General features: G+C 38.1%; 2 protein-coding genes across 7 annotated transcripts in view; one reads left to right on the top strand and one right to left on the bottom strand.

Annotated features, from left to right (window-relative positions):
- Nucleotides 1-19,909, bottom strand: part of LOC146481049 (uncharacterized) — a 418,045-nt gene that overhangs the window by 288,815 nt on the left and 109,321 nt on the right. The window lies entirely within an intron of this gene.
- LOC146481053 (phospholipid-transporting ATPase ABCA3-like) overlaps nt 1-19,909 on the top strand; it is a 64,070-nt gene that overhangs the window by 18,646 nt on the left and 25,515 nt on the right. For 3 of the 4 annotated variants that reach the window (XM_085108719.1, XM_085108721.1, XM_085108722.1), the window contains 17 exons: nt 48-158; nt 1,253-1,396; nt 3,204-3,295; nt 4,483-4,596; nt 5,771-5,971; nt 6,496-6,610; nt 7,950-7,985; nt 8,670-8,690; nt 9,646-9,768; nt 10,516-10,797; nt 12,979-13,097; nt 14,338-14,484; nt 15,318-15,407; nt 16,415-16,599; nt 17,329-17,434; nt 18,112-18,221; nt 18,639-18,928. In XM_085108719.1, the coding sequence (XP_084964845.1) occupies nt 48-158; nt 1,253-1,396; nt 3,204-3,295; nt 4,483-4,596; nt 5,771-5,971; nt 6,496-6,610; nt 7,950-7,985; nt 8,670-8,690; nt 9,646-9,768; nt 10,516-10,797; nt 12,979-13,097; nt 14,338-14,484; nt 15,318-15,407; nt 16,415-16,599; nt 17,329-17,434; nt 18,112-18,221; nt 18,639-18,928 (2,286 nt within the window). The remainder of the gene's footprint in view (nt 1-47; nt 159-1,252; nt 1,397-3,203; nt 3,296-4,482; nt 4,597-5,770; nt 5,972-6,495; nt 6,611-7,949; nt 7,986-8,669; nt 8,691-9,645; nt 9,769-10,515; nt 10,798-12,978; nt 13,098-14,337; nt 14,485-15,317; nt 15,408-16,414; nt 16,600-17,328; nt 17,435-18,111; nt 18,222-18,638; nt 18,929-19,909) is intronic. The other variant, XM_085108720.1, reaches the window with a different exon arrangement.

The following is a 19,909-nucleotide window of genomic DNA, read 5'->3' as shown; positions in this document are numbered from 1 at the left end:
TTGCATACATTAAATGTGTGAGATATTATTTTAATGTTTTTTTACAGCAATTTCCTTACCCATCTTATACCACTGACTACGTTATGAGTCTCGTTTCCCTGATGATGCCACTGCTGGTTATGTTAGGCCTGATGTATTCAGCCATGACTATCATCAAGGTAGTGTTTGCTACAAAAAGCTACTTACAGTAGTCACATGTAATCTTACAGAGGCTTTTTAAGTCCGTGGGGGGGGGGGGGGGGGGTAGGAAATTGCTAGTTTATTCTGGGTTATTTGACCCAGTTTGGAAGGATTAAACTGAGAGTTAGCAGAACACAATGTTTTACTACAAATTATCATACGATTCAAGGTGGATCAAGACTGATAAAAAGTGTAGTGGTCATTAATTACGGTGTACTTATAGTGTCCAAATCAGTGGCTTGTGCGGCTCAGAAAAAATGATCTTTTTATACAGTAATTTATAATAGTGTTAAGGGAACGGCTGTAAACACCTTGTTTTCAAAGAAAAAATATATGAGTTGAAAAGGGTATATTTTACTTGGTTAAAACTGGTCATTTAAAACTAATTAATTAAAATGTTGTGACTTACTGATTATGGCTCTCGTTCTTCCTTGATTGCAACTTACGACATTGAGAAAGGCCAGTGTCAGCTGGAAATGGTAGGCGCGGGATGTTACATGTGTATCTATGTTCTTTTTGAACTAAATCTCAGTTTAAAATTTAGGATTTGCAGTTCCTGTTATGATGTCTTGTTCCAGAAAATGTCCATCCCCTTCTACTGAAGACAGTTTCTGGGTATGGACCACTCCTCTGGCTCGGTGTTTATGACCCTCCTCCCGCTCGGAATTTTAATGGACATGCCATGGGGATATGGATATTTCTGAAAGTGCCCGTGTTACAATGTATTTGAATTTTTTTAACAATTACAGTCAACTCCGTTTATTGTGGACACTCTCAGGACTGCAAGTTAGTGTCCTTAATAGCGAGAGTCAGTATTATAGTGGGAATTTATTTCAGTCAAACGTCTGTAATTTATTTTTGCTGGGGTTAGCTACTGTCCGTATTATCGGGGTGTCCATAATAGGCGATAGTTGACTGCCTGGTATCCATAAATCCATTCCCTAATTTCTTCTCAACTAATAGCAATTTCACGGCTGTGATCGCCAGAACGGAAGGATATGTGCTGATGATGTGTTTTACAGTACAAGAACTCACCATAACTGTTAACTGATTTAATCTTTTATTACTTTAGGAGCTGGTTCTTGAGAAACAGAATCGCTTGAAGGAATCGATGAAGATGATGGGTCTGGCCAACTGGGTTCACTGGTGTGCGTGGTTCACGAAGAACTTGCTGTTTCTGCTCATTTCTGGCATTGTAATGTCGATTTTAATCAAGGTAAGCTTAACATGTAAAAGGTTTTTGTTGTTTTAATTGTTCAGGGCGTATTATACTTGTCTGGTGAAAGTGGAGAATTGCAAGGGATTAGAGTGATGTATTGTTTCAGTGAGTGACACAGGCATGCATGTACACGGAAAAAGGAAATCTGAGTGCTGCTATCAGGAGTCGAACCTAAGACCTTGTGATTACTAGTTCGGATGCTCTATCGATCACTGAGCTACAGGAGACTCGTGGGAGCAAAGACCATTAATCTGGGTTCATGGGAAGAACATCCTGCAGAATTAATCGGCCTAACCATATCAAAGCCCACTGCTCTGAAGCAATCCGAAAGCAGAAAATAACATAACTGGAATTCATTCATTAGCAGAACTTTGCAAAAAAAAGTTGGCACAGAAGTGGAATATGCATTTTCTCTATATAACGCCATCTTGTTGATAACATAAACAAACATAATCCCCAAAATCGTTGAACGTTGATTAAGGGGGAGGTAGGGAGCCAAGATCGGACTATGCCCTAACATCATACTTCATCGCAATTATGAGGATGTCAAGTGGAGTGGATAAGTACAGAAGGAATTATAATGGGGGTGCGGTAAATTAAAAAAGCATGTCAGAGAGAATCGTTTTTGGGGAAACCTTAAATGTGTAACTGGTGGAGGGGGGGAGGGGTATTGAGTATTCTGAGTATTTTATGTATTTCCTCCACTTAGCACATAATAAGGGGGAGGGGTGAGGGGGTATTTACTAAGAGACATCCCAAAATGCACGATTAACAGAAACTACTCAAACTGCACTTTCACTTAATATATCAAACACGAGGAAGAGCGTTTTATCTGATTGCCATTAACTCCGAGAAGTGGATTGAAAAAACCGACAGTTTTTCTTTTTACCAACTGGGAGATGTTTGGGTATCGGATGAAACACTCTTTCGAGTGTTTGATGTAGTTTCTCAAACCACTACTAATTCGTTGAGAAATTCAAATCAAAAGTTCACCAAATTTTACGATATTTAAGGTCACATTTTCAAACCTTCTTTTTCTTTGTTTCCTCTTCATGGGTTAATAATGAGTTTGCGAAATTCTTCATAATAGCCTCGAAAAGGAATGTGTATCAAATGGCAATTTTATCACGTTTTAGAGGATTTTCACAATCCTTGTCACCCTTAACATTACATTTAGTCTCTTAGATCAACCTCGTGGTCTTTTAAAAAGCTTTTGATTGATATCATTTAAAGTGCCCATAACCCCCAAAATTTTTTTCGCTTAAATAAATCTCTGCACCTGTTCGAAACTCATTGAGCCTTTTTGCCCCTTTTTTTTAAACTAAATCTTGACTTTTTATAAGCTGTAAAAGTTACGAAATCTAGCCATCATCTGTCCTATGACCGAGCTGTTAAGGGGCATGGGTCTATTCCTTACATGACGTCACAAACTGCTTTACATGCATTTTCACAAAGACTTAATACAATGCAAATCAGTTTGTGACGTCAAGTAAGGAATAGACCCATGCCCCTTACTAGCTCGGTCATGCGACAGATGATGGCTAGATTTCGTAACTTTTACAGCCTATAAATAGTCAAGATTTGGTTGAAAAAAGGCGCAAAAAGGCTCAATGCGCTTCGAACAGGTGCAAAGATTTATTTAAGCGGAAAACGTTTTTGGGGTTATGTGCACTTTAAACATTTTTTTTATGAGTCCCCTGAAATCGCTTACTAAAATTGAATTCGATAAGCCGAGAGCCTACATGTATTTATGGATGTTTTAAAATATGTCCAATCAAGTAGATTCTTTGCTTTTATTTTGCAGGTATTGGTGTTTAAATATTCGGCGTTCACCGTGATCTTTGTCCTGTTCCTTCTATACCTCATTGCGAGCATTTTATTCTGCTTTTGTGTCAGGTAAGTTACATTTGTAACAGTTGTAACGCAAAGTTTACTTTGCTCTATTGTCCAACAGTAGTGCGTGATCTATTCTAGACTTTGTGAGTATTCGTGATAAGATTGTTTGGGGTTCTTGTTAAAAAGAACTACAGGAGTTTGAATAATTGTAATGTTGCGTGAGAGTGTAGTGAAGGAGGAAAGTATTTTTGCGCACTCAGTTTGCTGACATATAGTCTGGTGACAGTTAATCGCCAATCTCTTCAAGGACCGGTGGAGCAACGATACGTAAATGCTTTTAATTTGTTAATAACGTTGGAATTCATTTTGAGCTGTTCACTGTGTTCCAACTTGCATTTAAGCTCAATTAAAGCTCTTTCACTCGCCTAGCCAATTGCTTTTTTTTAGGAGAACATTTCTCAAACATGTCAAAACATTTCGGATCCAAGTGTTGCTTTTGATTTTTCGATTCCATTCCTCTTTTAGTTGCGTCAATTAATCTCGTGGTCTGTTTTCGTAGGATGGGGTTTGTTAGATGATGTCATATGCTGTAAAGCAAGGTGAAGCGAATGTGAAGCCACACTTGCTCAACCTTTGACTAGCTGATTTTAGTGCGACGTAGCCCAAATTGTGTGCTACTTAAAATAAGCCATTTTCGAGTTGCTGTGAACCTCCGTATGAAAGGTTTTCATGTGAAAATCAGTTTTGTGTGCATCTGAATGAAAACTAATTTTCATAATAAAAACTCTGCACTTAGCCTCGCTTTCATATTGAGGTCAAATTGTAACAAAGGCGTGGCTTTCAGAGTTCTTTCCCTTTTATTCCGGTACGAAAACTCATTCCGATTTCATGTAAACCCGGTACGACTGTTCGTTCCGGGATGACATCACTCTCCCGGGAGTCTGGAACGTGTAGCGCATGCGTAGTCTTCGACATCCAATCCAAGATGGCGTTACAATCATGTCGGACGACATGAAGTGTCCTCACATGAAAACGTGGAATAAAATCTCATTTCTTCATGTAAACACGGTTTGAAATCACAATGTCAGTCCGGTATGGAACTCACACCGGTGCGAAGTTTCACTTATAAACTCCCCCTTACCAGGGCATCGAGCACCCACGCTTGTTTGTAATATCACAAAATCAAACCCCCTTTCTAATGTTGTTATTACCGAGAGTCCACTAACAGTTCATTTTAATTCTTTCAGTGTGTTTTTCTCACGCCCTGTCCTTGGAATGCTGCTTGGTGCATTAATCTGGATTTTAACATTGGTGCCATACTTTGTTATTTTTACTGACAAGAAGTACAGAGCTCTGACCAGGTATTAGACTGACACATTTGTACCAATTTGGTACTTAATAACCCTTTAGCTTGAGAATTTCTGACATTTAAGGCAACATTTGAAGCCTCAAGTATTACGATGAATGTCCATTAGCACCTGATTATTTCTGTATTGAACAGGACCCTAACGTGCAACTTTGAACTTGCAGTAGACAGTGCAGTTCTCTTACCGACTGATTGATGCATATTAAATCAATTGGAGAACCTATAATTCTGTCAGTTTGTATTCTGGTGATGAAATTTGAAGTGAGTTAAGAAAATTAAAATTGGATTAATTATGTATTAATGACTTCAGCCCAGTTGCATTAAACTTATTAATTATTTAAAACTGGCAGACAAATACCGTATTTGTAAACTTTGTTAGTTTCTATTCTGGTTATGAAATTTGAATTAAGTTAAGAAAATTAAATATTGAAATTGGAAATTGTAACCCTTTTGTAAGGTGGGGTTGTTGGTCCACCCCACGCCCAACTCCCAGCCTGGAGAATAAGGTTCTCTATTAGTCTGGCCCTTCACTTGTGACCTGTTCAGCTAGGTTGAACGTGGTAGGGGCAAAAGCACAAAAGCCTTGTACTCTATAAAGTCATCATACAGTTATGTTCTAACAAAACAACATTTTCGAAAAGGAGTGAATATTTGCCGAGAAATTGGGAAGCAAGTGATTGCAACCTGAAGTAAAACTTTACTTTGAATGACAGCGAATTACTGTTTTCTCAAACTTCAATTTTCGCTTGGAGAGGACACTTTCAAGTTTTACAACGCAAAAACGATTTGGCCAGATTCTACAAAAATTTATAGTCAACGTAAATGTGACGGAGAATTCAATAATTCTTAAAATTCTTTCCTTGAAAGCCATTTCTGTGCGTTCACTCGGCGTGTATTTCTCGCAGTTTAAAAATGCAATCGAGTAATTACAATGAGGAAACCCCCAGCAAGATTTCGATCCTGACCTCGAGAAAAAAAAATCCAAATATAAAAATGGACGATCTTGACCTTCATTTTTCGACCGTGCGTTATTTTCTTAAAAACAACAATAACAAAATATTTGAATAGCCAGTTCTGTAAGCTTTTTAAAACTAGATAAAAGGCTTTGAGAATCTGTAATGTAACCAAGAGGCGTCACATCCGTTTGTTTTTTATTTCTCGATTTACAGATCACAGAAGGCAGGAGCTTGTCTTTTGCCTAATACATGCCTGGGGATTGCAACCAAACTGTTTACACAGTTTGAGACAATGAGAGTTGGAATTTCTTGGGGGGAGGTGTCTGGTTACCCGTCACCGGACGAAAACTTTAACCTGGGCTGGGTGTACCTCTTGTTTCTGGCACAGTGTGCCATTTTTGGCACTATCACTTGGTAGGTACCTTATAGAGTCTAATATATATGTATTTGTTAAAGTTGTAGCATCCATCGTAGTCGCCCTATGTTTTGACGACATCGACAAATTTGCATTCCCGTGTCCTCCGAGGTTCCGAAAGCCGTTTTGAATAATTTAATTTGACCTGTCATTTGAGGAGAGCACAACTCTAAAATTCGTTTCAAACTTAAGCACATGCTTGCCTACATCACTATATGCCATGAAAGACAGCAGTGGATCCTTTCTGTGGAAGTCATTCCCGAAAAAGCTCATTAATTGAGACACAAATAACAAAGTTGAATTCAAATCGGCGCCATTTTTGCCGCAGACAAGTCGTGTCGCTGGAATGCTGCAAGAAAAACGGTCAAACCTTGGCACGAGTAAAATTGCCCTATCGGTGGATTCCACGTGACGATGTTAACTTGTTGCTTCAATCACATTAGTGACTGTAGCGATCTATATATAATGTGTTGAGATGTCGAGTTAAAAGCATGTTATCTCGTCATTCGTCATTTCTCACCAGGTACGTTGAAGCTGTGTTTCCTGGCGAGTATGGAATCCCTAAACCATTTTACTTTCCATTTCTACCTTCATATTGGTGTGGTTTATCTTTCCCGAAGATGGGCACTTTAAACTTTGTAAGTACATTCTGTAAATGTAGGGACTCCCTATTTTAGACTGAGGGGGAGGGGGAGGTGGATTCTATCCGCAGTACTTTTAATGTTGCTACATTTGTTAATACTTTGAGCGAGCACTTCCAAGCAGTGTGACTTTTTCAGAAGTTTATCTTGGAACAACTTGGACAGGCTTGGTGTGTCAGAGTCGTTGAATATGTTGTTACCATGGCAACCAAATTTTGACAGGCGGGTTTGATTCCAAGGCTTAGTATGAGACTACGGGGGTCATGGGCTCCTGATTATATCCAATAATTTGGTGAAAAGTAGTTATCATGTCACCCTAGCTTTTTCACAGGGTTTTCAGCCATGTTGTATACTGGGGACGACTTTACTTACCTATAGGTAGACCACTGACTTTTCCATGGCAAAATAAGCTTTGATTTGTGTAAAATAATTTTGTCATAATCTAATGATAGGAGTTGAAAATGCTCCAGTCAATAAAATCATGAAACCCTCAAATGGTGACACGTGCATATGAACTCTTAAAACCACTAGTATTTCAGAATCTTTTAGTACAGGTGGTTAAAAAAATCAAACGCTAATGCTAAAATTAAAAGCCGTAGAAGCAAACTGACCCAATCGTTCTTACGGAGTTTACATATGAAGATGTGGCTTCTTCGACTAATTTAAATATGAAGCTTGAATTTCAAGCACTTGCATGATTAAAAAAATACATAAATGAAATAATAAAAAAAAAAGAAATGATGATTGTGGTAATAAAAATAGACCTGATTTGCCCTAGGAAACAAAGAAACATACACGTAGGTACAAAAAGACGACCAGTAGTGATAGTAAAATTATCCTATTGTGAACATGGTCTGTTGATTAGCAATGTGGCTCACTATTTCGGAATTTCCTCTAGAAACTGGCTTTCGGTGGCCAAGTGAGGATCGAAATATGATTTTAGAGGGCCTGTTGCCCCAAAGCGGGCCCTTGATGCGCCAACGTGGTGCTCAAAACGTGTCAATTTATACTCGAACATTAAATGGATTGTGTGCTTTAATTTGTGCACAGTGTTCCTGTGGCTGATTAAAATTAATGAGACGAGCTACCTCAGATTTCTAACTATAGCAAAAAAAAACTTAGTAAAAATTATTTTCAAGTGATTATGTTTCAAAAAGCTCTTCAAAATGTTGGTTGCCTTTGTCGTAGGGGGCAATGGGTTCCTTGGCAAAATTTTGAGCGCTGATTGACATTTTAGTGGAATTTTATACGCCGACGATTTTTTTTTTACCGCTGAAATTGCTGTTTTGTCTCTTGTATCTGTACATGTACATTTTGAATGTGCTTACTATTTCAGACAACACACAACGAACCTGTTGTTGCCGTGTTACCGGTGAGTAAACTTTACTCGCACACTTGGCCAAAAGGTTGCACAGCAAAGAAATCAATGGCATTTAAAATTGGCATAACAATATGTTTTATAAACGTTTATTAATTAAAATTAATCATAAATACCTCGCATTCGTGAAAAAATGTTACTATTCTAAAGTTTAGGCCTTAAAACTGTCGTTAACCTGCTAAACACTGCACGAGTAACTAATCAGAAGATTTGCCGTTGAATCTTCCATAAGCTTTCACATAAAATGTTAAGCCTAGGTGGTCGCTTACGGGAGGTAATCGCTTGTGAGAGGTGAGACCACAGTGCGTCTTACTTTTGAGTAGTGGTAGTTTCAATGGCACGATTACATATTATATAACCTCCGGAATAACCCAAACGGTCACAGAAACATGTCAACATTTACCCTCCCGAGCCTTACAATTTCCACGGGTTTTTTAGTGAGGAGGGCAGGGAGGGAAATTATTCCATGAAGCAGCATTTTGTTTTGTTTTTCCATTGCCCCAATAAACAATACACATAAAAGTGACGTACACAATTTAAGGGGACTGGACTTTGGCACTTTTTCTGTTCAAATCAGTTTCCAGTCACAGTCAATTCCTAGAGACAGGAGATGTTTGCGTTTGTGCTTACCTACCTTAAGAAAAAATTAATTCTTTTATACTTTACTTTTCGCTTTAGCTGAACCGCTCCAGTGATCAGGTATGTCAATTGCTGCACAAGTAAATTATGATCTTAACATATTTCCTTATCCTTAGAGCGGGGCAGCCCTTAACAATATTAGTGTTCCATGTTGTAATTGCACATTACTACAGCTTCAAGTGGGTGTTGAAGTAATTCACGTTTACTTTGGTTTTGCTTCACTATGGTTTGTGATTGCTCAGCAAAACTCGCGCCACTTTCACAAAAAAGTGAGGTAAAGCCGAAACCAACCGTGACTTGAACGAGCGCGTCTTCCCGCGTTTGGCGCCTGTGACATGTATTTCATTCTCTGAGGATAGCCCGGACTTGTTATATCACAATCAACAAATCTTGTCTCTGGTCCCTTTCCCATTGTTTGTTTGTTTGTTTGTTTTTTCAATTTTTATCGCTTCATATCTTCGGCTATGGAATACTCAGCATGTAATATATCAAACACGAGAGTGTTTCGCCCGATTTCCAAACACTGAGAAAGTGGAGTCGAGTTATTATTATTATTATTACAGTATAATGTATTTGCCCAACTTCGAGTTTGGAAATCAAATGGAGCACACTTTCGAGTCTTTTGACATAGTTTCTCAACCCATTGAATAATGTATGGGGAAATTCAAAGCAAAACTTCACCAAATTTTTTTGAATTTTGTGATAGTCAAGATCACAATTTGAAGCCTTCTTCACGGTCGTGATTCCCTTTGTTTTATCTTCATGAATTATCATTGGATTTGAGAACGTTAATTAGAAAAAAAAAATAGAAAAACTGTTGACTTTATAACGTCGGTGAAAAGCGTGCATAATTAAATAAAAAAATTAAAAACTCTTAACCAAGGAATAACTGAAGCAGAATAACTGAAGTTAACATTTGCGTTGGTTTTATCTTGCTGTTAAACCCATTTCCGTTTTTTTCCTTTGTGCTTCAAATATGGAAATGTATTTGTCTCTTTGTTGAACCTGTTGATAGGAATTGAGAGCCATGGTTGTAAATGATAAAAATGAAGGTGATAATAATGGAGCAGCTGATATTGAAGAAGAACCAAATTTACCAGTTGGTGTTGCTATTGAAGGCCTCAGGAAAATCTTTAAGGTAATGTTCAATGTGCTGATTCGCCCCAGTTACCATGGCAAAATGAAATAACCAAGAGACTTCGTGAGCGGGCATCACGTTGACTCTGAGAAAAACTTTCAAGCAGATTTCTAGACTACTGCCATATGCAAACGTGTTCCTCTAAATTTCATGTACAGAGTAATCTGAAAGAATTTCACGAACTATATTGACAAATCTATCCTTCATTGCAGAAGGAGTTTCCCCCAAATTTTTTATCATGTCAGTCTGCAATTTGTGAACTCGCCTTTAAGGCAGTTTCACTTTCCTGCGGAAATTTTTCCTAAACAGTTTGCAACACTTTCTTTGCCAGTCACCCTGGTTGTACTGTAGACTTTGATCACCTACGCCGGTCATACCGCTCAATGACGTCATTCATGCATCCGTACTCTCATCACAAACGCCGTTACACTAATGAAAACGTGCATTTTGCACTATTCATTTTGTGATGGTATCTAGTGTGTCACGTTGTCGTTATAATGTTGTCAATTGTCTGAAAAGGTGCCTTTATACCGCAAACTCGTGCCGTAAATGCAAGTTAGCTGCGGCTCCGATCTTAGAATTTTCCAACAGCAGCATGTAAACTTCACGTCTCTGTGCAAAGTTTTTTTGGGGTTGTGTATTAACTGTTGAATTACTTCGGTTACTTCATGAGTAAATTTGTCAATATGAGTACCAGATGTCTTTGTTCTCTTGACTTTCAATATTTTAAATGTTTTAACTTTAAAGACTTCCACTGGATCCAAGGTTGCAGTAGATGAACTGTCCTTGAACATTTTTAAAGGCCAAATAACAGCTCTACTAGGGCACAACGGTGCAGGCAAGACAACTACAATATCAATGCTGACAGGCTTGTTCCCACCTTCTTCTGGTTCTGCCCACATCGATGGAAAGAGCATCATTACAGATATGGATACCATAAGAGAAAGCCTGGGTCTGTGCCCTCAACATAACGTGTTGTTTGACAGGCTGACAGTTAAAGAGCATCTGGATTTCTTTATAGCCTTGAAGGTACCAGAATGGCCTCTTATTGTGATCATTGACTGTGCTTTTGTCTAATGCTGTTTCCTTTCTCAGAGAATAAAAAATTTCAAAATTTCCAATGCCTCTAGGCTATGAGGGATTCTTCCAGATATGTGTCAAATCTCCTAATCTCCTGGTGGACTCCAAATCTTCCAAATAAACGTAAATTTGAGATGAATCTCGATAATATTTTACATATACTTTTTCAGTTATATATATATATATATTTATTCGCTAGTAATCAAATAAATTTCTAAATTTCTGCCCTTTATAAAAAGTGGATAAAGTTGCGTTCTGGTGGACATCATTCAAAGCTTTTGTACAAGATTTCAAGGCAACAAAGCCAACAAATGGAAAATTTTACCGTCTGGCAGATGGTAAAACCATATCAAGGGTGATTTCCAAGCCAGTTTAACTAAAACAAAAGGCACTCTTTTACACGATACAACACTTCTATACTTCACTGTGCGCGATAATTTCCCAAATCAGCGATGGATACGAGTTAGCAAATTGTAACGTGCAGTTCAATTTTGAAAGTTTTAATTCGAAAATACGGTATCCTCTAAATGAAACCTTTTCTTTTAATTTGAACTGGCTCTGAGAGAAATTTCAATAGATTTTTGCCTTCTCGTGTCAATTATTTGTTTCTGTTTTCCTGATATCTTGTCAGATTCATAATCATTTCAACAGCTTTTCTGTCATTGACCTCCTCAAACCGCAACTTTAGCTGACTCCTTTGAAGGTATCAGGGTGCATGTTACTGGTAACCGTTTTTATTGCATGGTTCTTACACCTGATGGGTGTATTTGAAGTGAGCTTACCGCCATGCGAAAAAAGCTTTTCTGATTTCAAATATCTAAAGTTTGTCAGTGCTGGTGAATGGTATTAGTAAATCTGAATAGGGAATAGCTGTTTTCTGTTTGCATTATTTCTGTTGAGGCTATTTTCCTCAAATTTGTGCAGATCTTAGATGTACCAGATTTCAAACCATTCATTGGTTTACAGACTACTTGGTGACTTGCATAGTGTCCTTAGATCAAACAAACAGTTATCTCGTGCAGGTGTAAAAATATGTGCCCAAACATGTTTGGTCTAACTTCGATTGTAGTCTCTAAAATTTGTTCAAGCACGTTAGACTTGGCGCACAACATTCGCAAAGGAAGTCAATATTCCTATTTCAAAGCGACTTACAGACTTGCAGTTAATCTGCATCACACGTGACCAGAATTTTTGAAATTTGAACCGAACTTTTAAATTTACATGTCAATTTTTAACATCGCCAGTTAGATTTCAGAGTTCCCGTAGAAATTCTGTACAGTACAGCATTGAGTATTTTATTTATTATTTTAGCTTTAAATATATTGTGTTTCAGTTGTATTGTAATATAACAATAGAGTTGATCTTCGCGGGCGTAAATATGTTTTTGGACCGACTCAGGCTCAATTTTGATAAGAGCAAAAAACATATTTACGCACAAGAACATCAACTCTATTACTATTATAATAATTTCAGAGGGCATTCACAAAAGGAATCAAAGACAGTACAGTACGCGATCGTAATATCTTCTGTGAACGTTGCTGGAATCGGCGTTTATTTTATTGTGCAAAAGCCTTTGTTGTCACAAAAACTTAAAAATTTGGCAGTACACCAAAAAATTTGTCAAAAGAATCTTGGCCTCTAAGTTTTCAAAAGGAAAATAACAATTTTGTAAACAGCAAAGAAATAGTCGTTTCCGACTGTTAAAATTTCGCTCAATGAAGACAAATTACACTCACCTCGCCTCCGGCCTTGGAGCTACTACAGGCATTATTTATCGCGCTTGAGTTTCTGTATGAAACTCCTCTTCATCTAGCTCAGACGACTGAGAATTTGCTTCTTCGTTAGATTTTCCATCGATTTTGTAGCTCAATCTTCGTTAGGTTTTCCATCGATTTTGTAGTTCAAAACAATTTCTTTGCAGATGGTAGCGCTTCCAGTCAAACAAGCAAGAAAACGTCGCGAACAGTTGATTGGCTTCCAGTTCTGATTTGCTGGCTATCTTATTTTCCTCTTTCTTATTGGCTCAGAGAACCGGGCTAAAATATATTTTAGCCCGCAAAATACGCCGCAATGCGCGATGAAATTATTGTAATTTAATATAATTGTGGTAATTTATCCTTGATTTTCTAGGGCAAGTTTGGAGATGCTGCCAACCGTGAAGTTAGCGAGATGATAAGCGACATTCAGCTGATTGATAAGACGAACTTTTTGTCATCCAAACTATCTGGAGGAATGAAAAGAAAACTAAGGTTAATGTCTTTGGATCATTGCTTTTGCAATATTTTTCTTTCATTGTGGTCTTTCTAAATCAATACTTAACTGGACCAGAAAAACGGCATACTCCAGGAGAGAATTCTCGACCTAAATTTGTAATGAATTTTTAAACTTGGTTGTTTGGGTTGTTTAGCTTATCCATTTCTATTGATTATTTGGAAAAGACACTTCAGTTTTTTTAAACACTGTCCACACTCTGCATGAAAGGAACCTTGGCCTGGCCAGGCTGCCAGTCATTTCACTGTAGACACTGAGTTGTCACCATCGCAGAGTTTGTGCGGCAAGATGTAAATAGAATATTGACAGAATTAATTTGAAATTCGTGTTCGAATAGCTCTTATAACAGTTGTCTGCTTGGAGACCTGACCTTTGAGTGAAAACAAGGTTGGAGCTCACTTTGTTGTGATACAAACCTCACCGCTTTTGATATGGAAATCGTGTTGTACTTTTTCTAACTAGTTCGCATTAACATAAGAAAAGCACCGAGGTTTGTATCAAGACAAAGTCAACTCTAGCCTTGCCTTCATCCAGGTTGCATGTGACGTCATGGCTTCATCGTCATCTCCCAATACTGTGACGTTAAAGCGGCGACTTAATGATACACGACAAAGATGGAAAAAGCTATCCCTTTTATAGTGCGGATACTAATCTAACTAATGCCCCATTCACACCAAGGCTTAAAGACGTTTAAAAGCTGTTTAGTTAAACACAGTTTAAAATTGTTTCCTTCATAAAAGCTGCTCCCGGTTTTTTGTTGACTACAGATTTAGCACAAATGAAAGCCTAAGTAAAAGTTTACTTGAATGCTATGTTAAAGCCAATGGTTCAGCTTTCTGTTGCTAATTTTCATTTTGCTAAACCTGGTTTACTTAAACATGTTTTGTTGGTGTGAATGGAGTTTCCCCCTTTGTTCTTGTAAGAGGACCTCTTACGAATTCCACCACTAAATCTGGTTTTGTGTCCAATAGTTCTTCCTTTCTTATAGAAGGCCTTGACAAGTGAATTACCCAGTAAAAGTGTTGAAAATGTCAGGACGGAGGACGTGACTTTGACGTTAAGTTTTGATTAAAAAATATATGTTGAAGGACATAAACTTGCCAATTAAAAACCATCAGTCATCAGGGTTTTTTAGTGAAGTGTAACTGCGCGTGGAAACACTATTTGTCCCGTCATCGACAGTACATTTAGAGCTTTCTAACTCTTCTATCTTCACAGTTGTGCTATTGCTCTCATTGGAGGATCTGAAATTGTGTTTTTGGATGAGCCCACTTCTGGAATGGACCCATACGCCAGGAGAGGGGCATGGGATTTGTTGCTGAAGCACAAAGAAGGAAGAACCATCATCCTGACCACGCACTTCATGTACGCCCTGTTTTTTGTGGTTTTCGTATAGGGAAATTAAGCAACGGCGACGGCAAAGACAAAGCTGCAGAATAATATATCACAAACAATCACTCTGTACGTCCCTAAATTTTGGTACATTTAGTTGCTGTCCACTGTAAAACAACAGCGTGAAATGACCAAATTCACGGTTTTGCGGCGAATGTAAGCACAAGGCGGTAAATATTTTTATTATTTTTTCTTAACTTGAATGCCTGTTCTACCAATTTCGTTTCTAGGTAGTTCGCCGTTTTTGTACAACTTAAACGAGTTGAAATAATCTCGAAGTAACAAAATAAAAGGAGGTTATATTTTCAAGTCACGTTTTCGTTGGCATTGCTGACGTCGCTGCTTAAGTTCACCATGCGTTCACGTTCTCCATACAACCTTTCATGTGGTCATTTCACGTAGTTGTTTTGCAGAGAACGGCAAATAAATGTATTAAAGTGTACAGTGCACGTGCAGAGCCAGTGTTTTGCTAATTAAAGCTATTTTTTTTCGGGCGTTCTCGTTGTCATCGCGGTCGTGGCTGCTTTTGGTCCCTATTACTTCTTCTTGACCGACCTTCGTATTGATTCATCACGGTTCTGTACATGTGAAATTTACAGTAACTGTAGTAACTGTCGATGTTTTTTTGAGAATCGCGTATGGAAGTTAGTGGACAGAAACAGAAGCTAAGACAAACATTTTTTTTGAACTATAGTCCAAACAGGTCGTCTTGAAAAAAATTAGAACTCCTTTGAATTTGTGTTTGATGATGACTGAAATAGTCTTCATTGCCAATGAAATGAAGCTATAAAATGTATTGTTTCTAGGGATGAAGCGGACTTACTTGGAGATCGTATCGCTATTATGGCTGATGGACAGTTACGTTGCTGTGGCAGTTCTTTGTTTCTTAAAGGCAGGTAAGACAAGAGCCATAGTGGCTATATGTAATATAATTTGTTTGTTTATTTCACCACACACGTTACAAAAAAAGCAAAATAAGAGTGCAAAAAATATATATTACAGAGAAAGTGGTGAGGATGCCTCAAGATAGAAAGGATAGGAAGGTGAGGATGCCCTAGTGAGCCCCTTTAACAACTCTGCATTCAGTTCTATCCCTTTAGGTGTTTATGTGCATCTTTTAATTGAAATGTAAATGCTGTAGCTATTTGGCAAGGGCAATCAAGCAGTTACTTCGGTCTGTGTAATTCATAAAATTTTTTTTTTTCAAACTATTATGTCGCTCGGGTAATTTGATTACCGTATTATTTATCTAACAACACAAAGTATTTCATTGTCGCCGTCTTTTGAGTCAGAATGCTCATATCAGTAGCGTGCCGCCATGAAGCGTTCTGCTCTGGCTGCCGGCCTGTCAAACTTGGTTTGTCTTCCGTTTCCACAGGCGTTTCACGACCAGTGAAGTTCAAAACTCAACGAATGGCCGTTTTCGAAGTTGTGCATGCCCTTATTCTTTTTGTAGCGAATGCCTGACGAAACATAATAATAAACGAAACATTGACGAAACGTTGACGGTTTCCGTAGAAACTTCATCGTGACTCTACCCAGTTTGTTTCTTTTTTGTTTGTTTGTTTGTTTCTTTGTTCTTTTGTCAGCCGGGGTTGCCATTGAACTTTCAGTTAATGGCAGGAAAAGTACGCTTAGTTTTTGCTCCTCACATGCAAAATGAAGCCAATGTCACGAAACATTTGGAAAACTAAAATTACTGATACATGTACATCACGTTCTTTTATGGTGGAAATGAAAACAAAAATTCCTGATGTGAGTGCTTCGTGCTGTAGCACGTTTTTCTAATATCACAATTTTTAAAACTCTAAATAATTTCAGAATAAGAAGCATCTCAGATTAGATTTCATTTGTAAAAATGTTTGTTGTTAACGGCGGAACATTTCTCTCATTTTACCTTCAGGTATGGTGTGGGATATCACTTGACACTGGTTAAAAAAGAAACCTGTGACCAAGATGCCATAGCAAACCTAATCAAAAGTCACGTGCCAACAGCAGAGATAATCAGTGCCGTCGGTGCAGAGATCCAATTTGTCCTTAGCAGTGAGAACTCACAGAATTTTGAGGCTCTTTTCTTGGAGTTAGAAAGTACGTGAATTTGTATTGTTTCCTCTTTGAAGTTGCAGGGATTGGAGCGTTCATGACAACAATAGGAACAACAATTAAAATTACAGCTGTAAAAACGACATCGAAGACAGCAGTAAAAGCAACTAAAGCATCGAAAACGTTAAAGGGATAACAACAACAGCAGCAGCAGGAGCAGGAAAAACATATCAGACATAAATGTTGAAAATTCTTTTTAAAAGTGAGGCTACAATCGTCCCTGAATAAGTCAGTTCATTGACGTATCAGATTATTATTATTAAACACTTCAGCGCATTTCAAGAGACTTTATAATTAAACTTCACAATCCGCCGGATTTGGCTGAAACTGTTTTTCCACAGGCACCTATTACCTTGTACTAAGAACGCAAGCCATATCCATTTCCGTGCTTGTAAAATTGTTTTGCTGTATACAGCTTACGCCTGGAGACCTTCTTGGTTTATGTTTACCTGCTAGCAGAGGCCTCTTTTCCATTGTATTCGCTGAATTGACGGGCCCGAGGAAAAGGGACCTCTGCCCTGGGTCGAACGTGGGATCACACGACGGTTCGGTCGCTCGGTAACCGTGGCGCATGCTCCACTCAGTCCGTTTCGACCCAGGGCAGAGGTCTCTTTTCCTTTCCCCCGTCAGTTCAGCGAATACAACGGAAAAGAGGCCTCTGCTAGCAGAGAAGGTTTATGTATGTAGTGATATATAAATTTTCGTTCCAACTAGATAAGCTGGATGAATATGGAATTACAAGTTTTGGTGTTTCTGTGACAACTCTGGAGGAAGTATTTATGAAAGTCGGAGAGGGTGCTGAGAGAACTTTGCATGACTTGTGAGTATTACCTGTAGAATTGTGGTTGTTGTGACACTCAGGCACATTTGGACTCTGCGTCTGTGTCAATCAAACAGATTAAACTCATTGACACTGACTGTTTTCTTGGTTTTTCCAAATAAAATGCAAGGAAAGGTATTTCTGATGTCAGAGTGATAGTGCTAGTTTACTACTTGTTTTCTTTCTTATTGGAAGTGTTCAAATTGTAAACACAACTGCCTTTGTGTCTTCATCCAGTCAATCTTTCGTCAAGCTATTAAGCCAACTGGGAGCTGGTCATTCTGTGAGTTCGTAATATACCCGTGAGGGATGAATAAATGAATATGAGTATATGAAACCATTATTTGAACCGCGGATCAAAGATTAAACACACGAAAGGTCCTCGCAGTAAGTACGCAACTTAAGCAGTTGCGAAAAGAAAGCCTGAATAAAATCCAGGCTTGAACGGGATGCGAACCCATGACCTCTGTACTGTACATCCGTATCGTAGCGCCGGTCATGGGTTCGAATCCCGTTCAAGATGATTTTTTCAGGCTTTCTTTTTGCAACTGTGTAAGTTGCGTACCAACTGCGACGTTCTTTCGTTTATTTAAAATAGATGGCATCTAACAAATACATTGGGTTCAGTGTCATTGTTGGTATGGATAATAATTTAAGCCCACACATGTTTCCATCAGAGCTGTTGATCAAGAACATCATGGCCACAAAGCAGCTGGTGCAGATAACCGTTCATCCAGTACAGATAATCTGATGGCCATTCCCGCGGTGGAACAAAATTCAGTTGGAGGTATTTTATTTCGATTTGAACTTCGATGTTTATTCCTGAAGGAAAGGATTATTGTGCATTTATTTATTTATTTATTTATTTATTAATGCGGTTTGCTTGCCATAATCATGGTTTCGAAGAAGTAAGAACAAAAAAAAGTGTTTTCAGCAGGTGCGATGGAAGATTGTCTTATAACAGGCCTTTTGTACTTGAACTAGTAAATGTGCATTAAATCCTGGTCAAATTTAATAATGATTGAAATAAGAAATGAGCAATGGCATGACATCTTTAATTTCGTTCACTTGCACAGAAGGTACTTTGAACGTGGATAAAAAAGAAGTGTATGGGACAGTGTACAGAGTGGCGTTGTTCGCTTTTCTAATTTATCTTTTCTTTAGCTTGTGTTTTACGATGTTTTCCATATCTGTATTTTCCAAGAACTAAAAACAGGTTTAAGTCTGAAGTGGCAGCAATACAAAGCAATGTTGTTGAAGCGTTTCCTGAATGCTAGACGAGAGAAGAAACTGGTTTTGACACAACTCATTCTCCCTTTTCTGATGGTGCTACTGGGATTGCTGTTGATCAAGACTCTTCAGGAGCCAAGCAAGAGTGAACCGCCACGTGTACTCAACCTGTCCAACCTTAGCATTAAAGGAGTTTCAAACACTGGTTTCTATGTTGATTTTCGCGAAAACGTAGATCCTAAAAAGAAGAATTCATTTTTTGAGGTGAGTTAAGGATATCTGCTGGCCTCATGTACAATGACAGCTGCAATACAAGAAAAAGAGCTATGTGGACAGTGTCTCGTGTTTTTGGTATCACTATGAACGGCAGAATTTTTTTTTTCAATGGAAACGTTAAAACAAAGGTTTAGTGTTGTTTACAATAACCCTACTAGTGCAAAGAAACTACTACTATGTTTTGCTTCGGATGGCTAGGATGGAAGTGGATTACAACTTGAAAAATTTGGCCAACTATTTTTAAGTTCTTCCTATGCATTTTTAAAAAGAAGCTAAAAATCTATTATGGTTTGCCCTTCCTGAGAGAAAAACCTAAATAATTTCTTCCCAATGTTGTGAGAGCAATTTCATGTCACAAACATGTTCTTTGTTGAGTATTTGAGCAGTTTGGACCAAAATACAGCAAAATTGTTGAGACAGTGCTCCTTTAACGAATTATTGCTAAAAAGCTGTGTTTAAGTGAATATGGAAGAAACAATCTGCTTCAATACTCCACATTATTATATGGCAAGGTAGTCTTGAGGTAAATCCGCGCGTTCTGATTGGTTCTTTCTTGGTCAGGATTTTACCATACGGACCGTTTCGATGGGAACGGTCATAAGCCGCAAGCCACAAGCCACAAGCGGCAAATTTAATTTTTTTTTTTTAGCTAAAAATAGGAAAAAAAAAACCTGAAAGAAACTACCCAAAAGAATGATTCCAACATTGACGATAAAGGATATCATTTAACAAGCACATTTTACTATCCCCAAGATCTAGAAACCTCTGAAGGAGGCATCAGCGAAAGCCAGGAAGCCATTGACGATTTTATAAACAAATAGAAATTGAAAACACCAAAGGAAGACGTTTACTGATATGAACACTCTACTCCGTTTTGTTGGAGCAAACGGCTTAAAAAGTCAAACAATTAAAAGCTTACCTGCGGCCAAGCCTGACCAATTGAGAAAAGTTCTAGCTGCGAAGCAAAAG

The sequence above is a fragment of the Pavona decussata genome, unplaced genomic scaffold (genome assembly GCF_977016875.1).
Source record: "Pavona decussata unplaced genomic scaffold, jaPavDecu1.1 SCAFFOLD_51, whole genome shotgun sequence".
Lineage (NCBI taxonomy): Eukaryota > Metazoa > Cnidaria > Anthozoa > Scleractinia > Agariciidae > Pavona > Pavona decussata.
The sequence above is the reverse complement of the archived record's forward strand: the minus strand, read 5'-3'. Positions and strand labels throughout refer to the sequence as shown.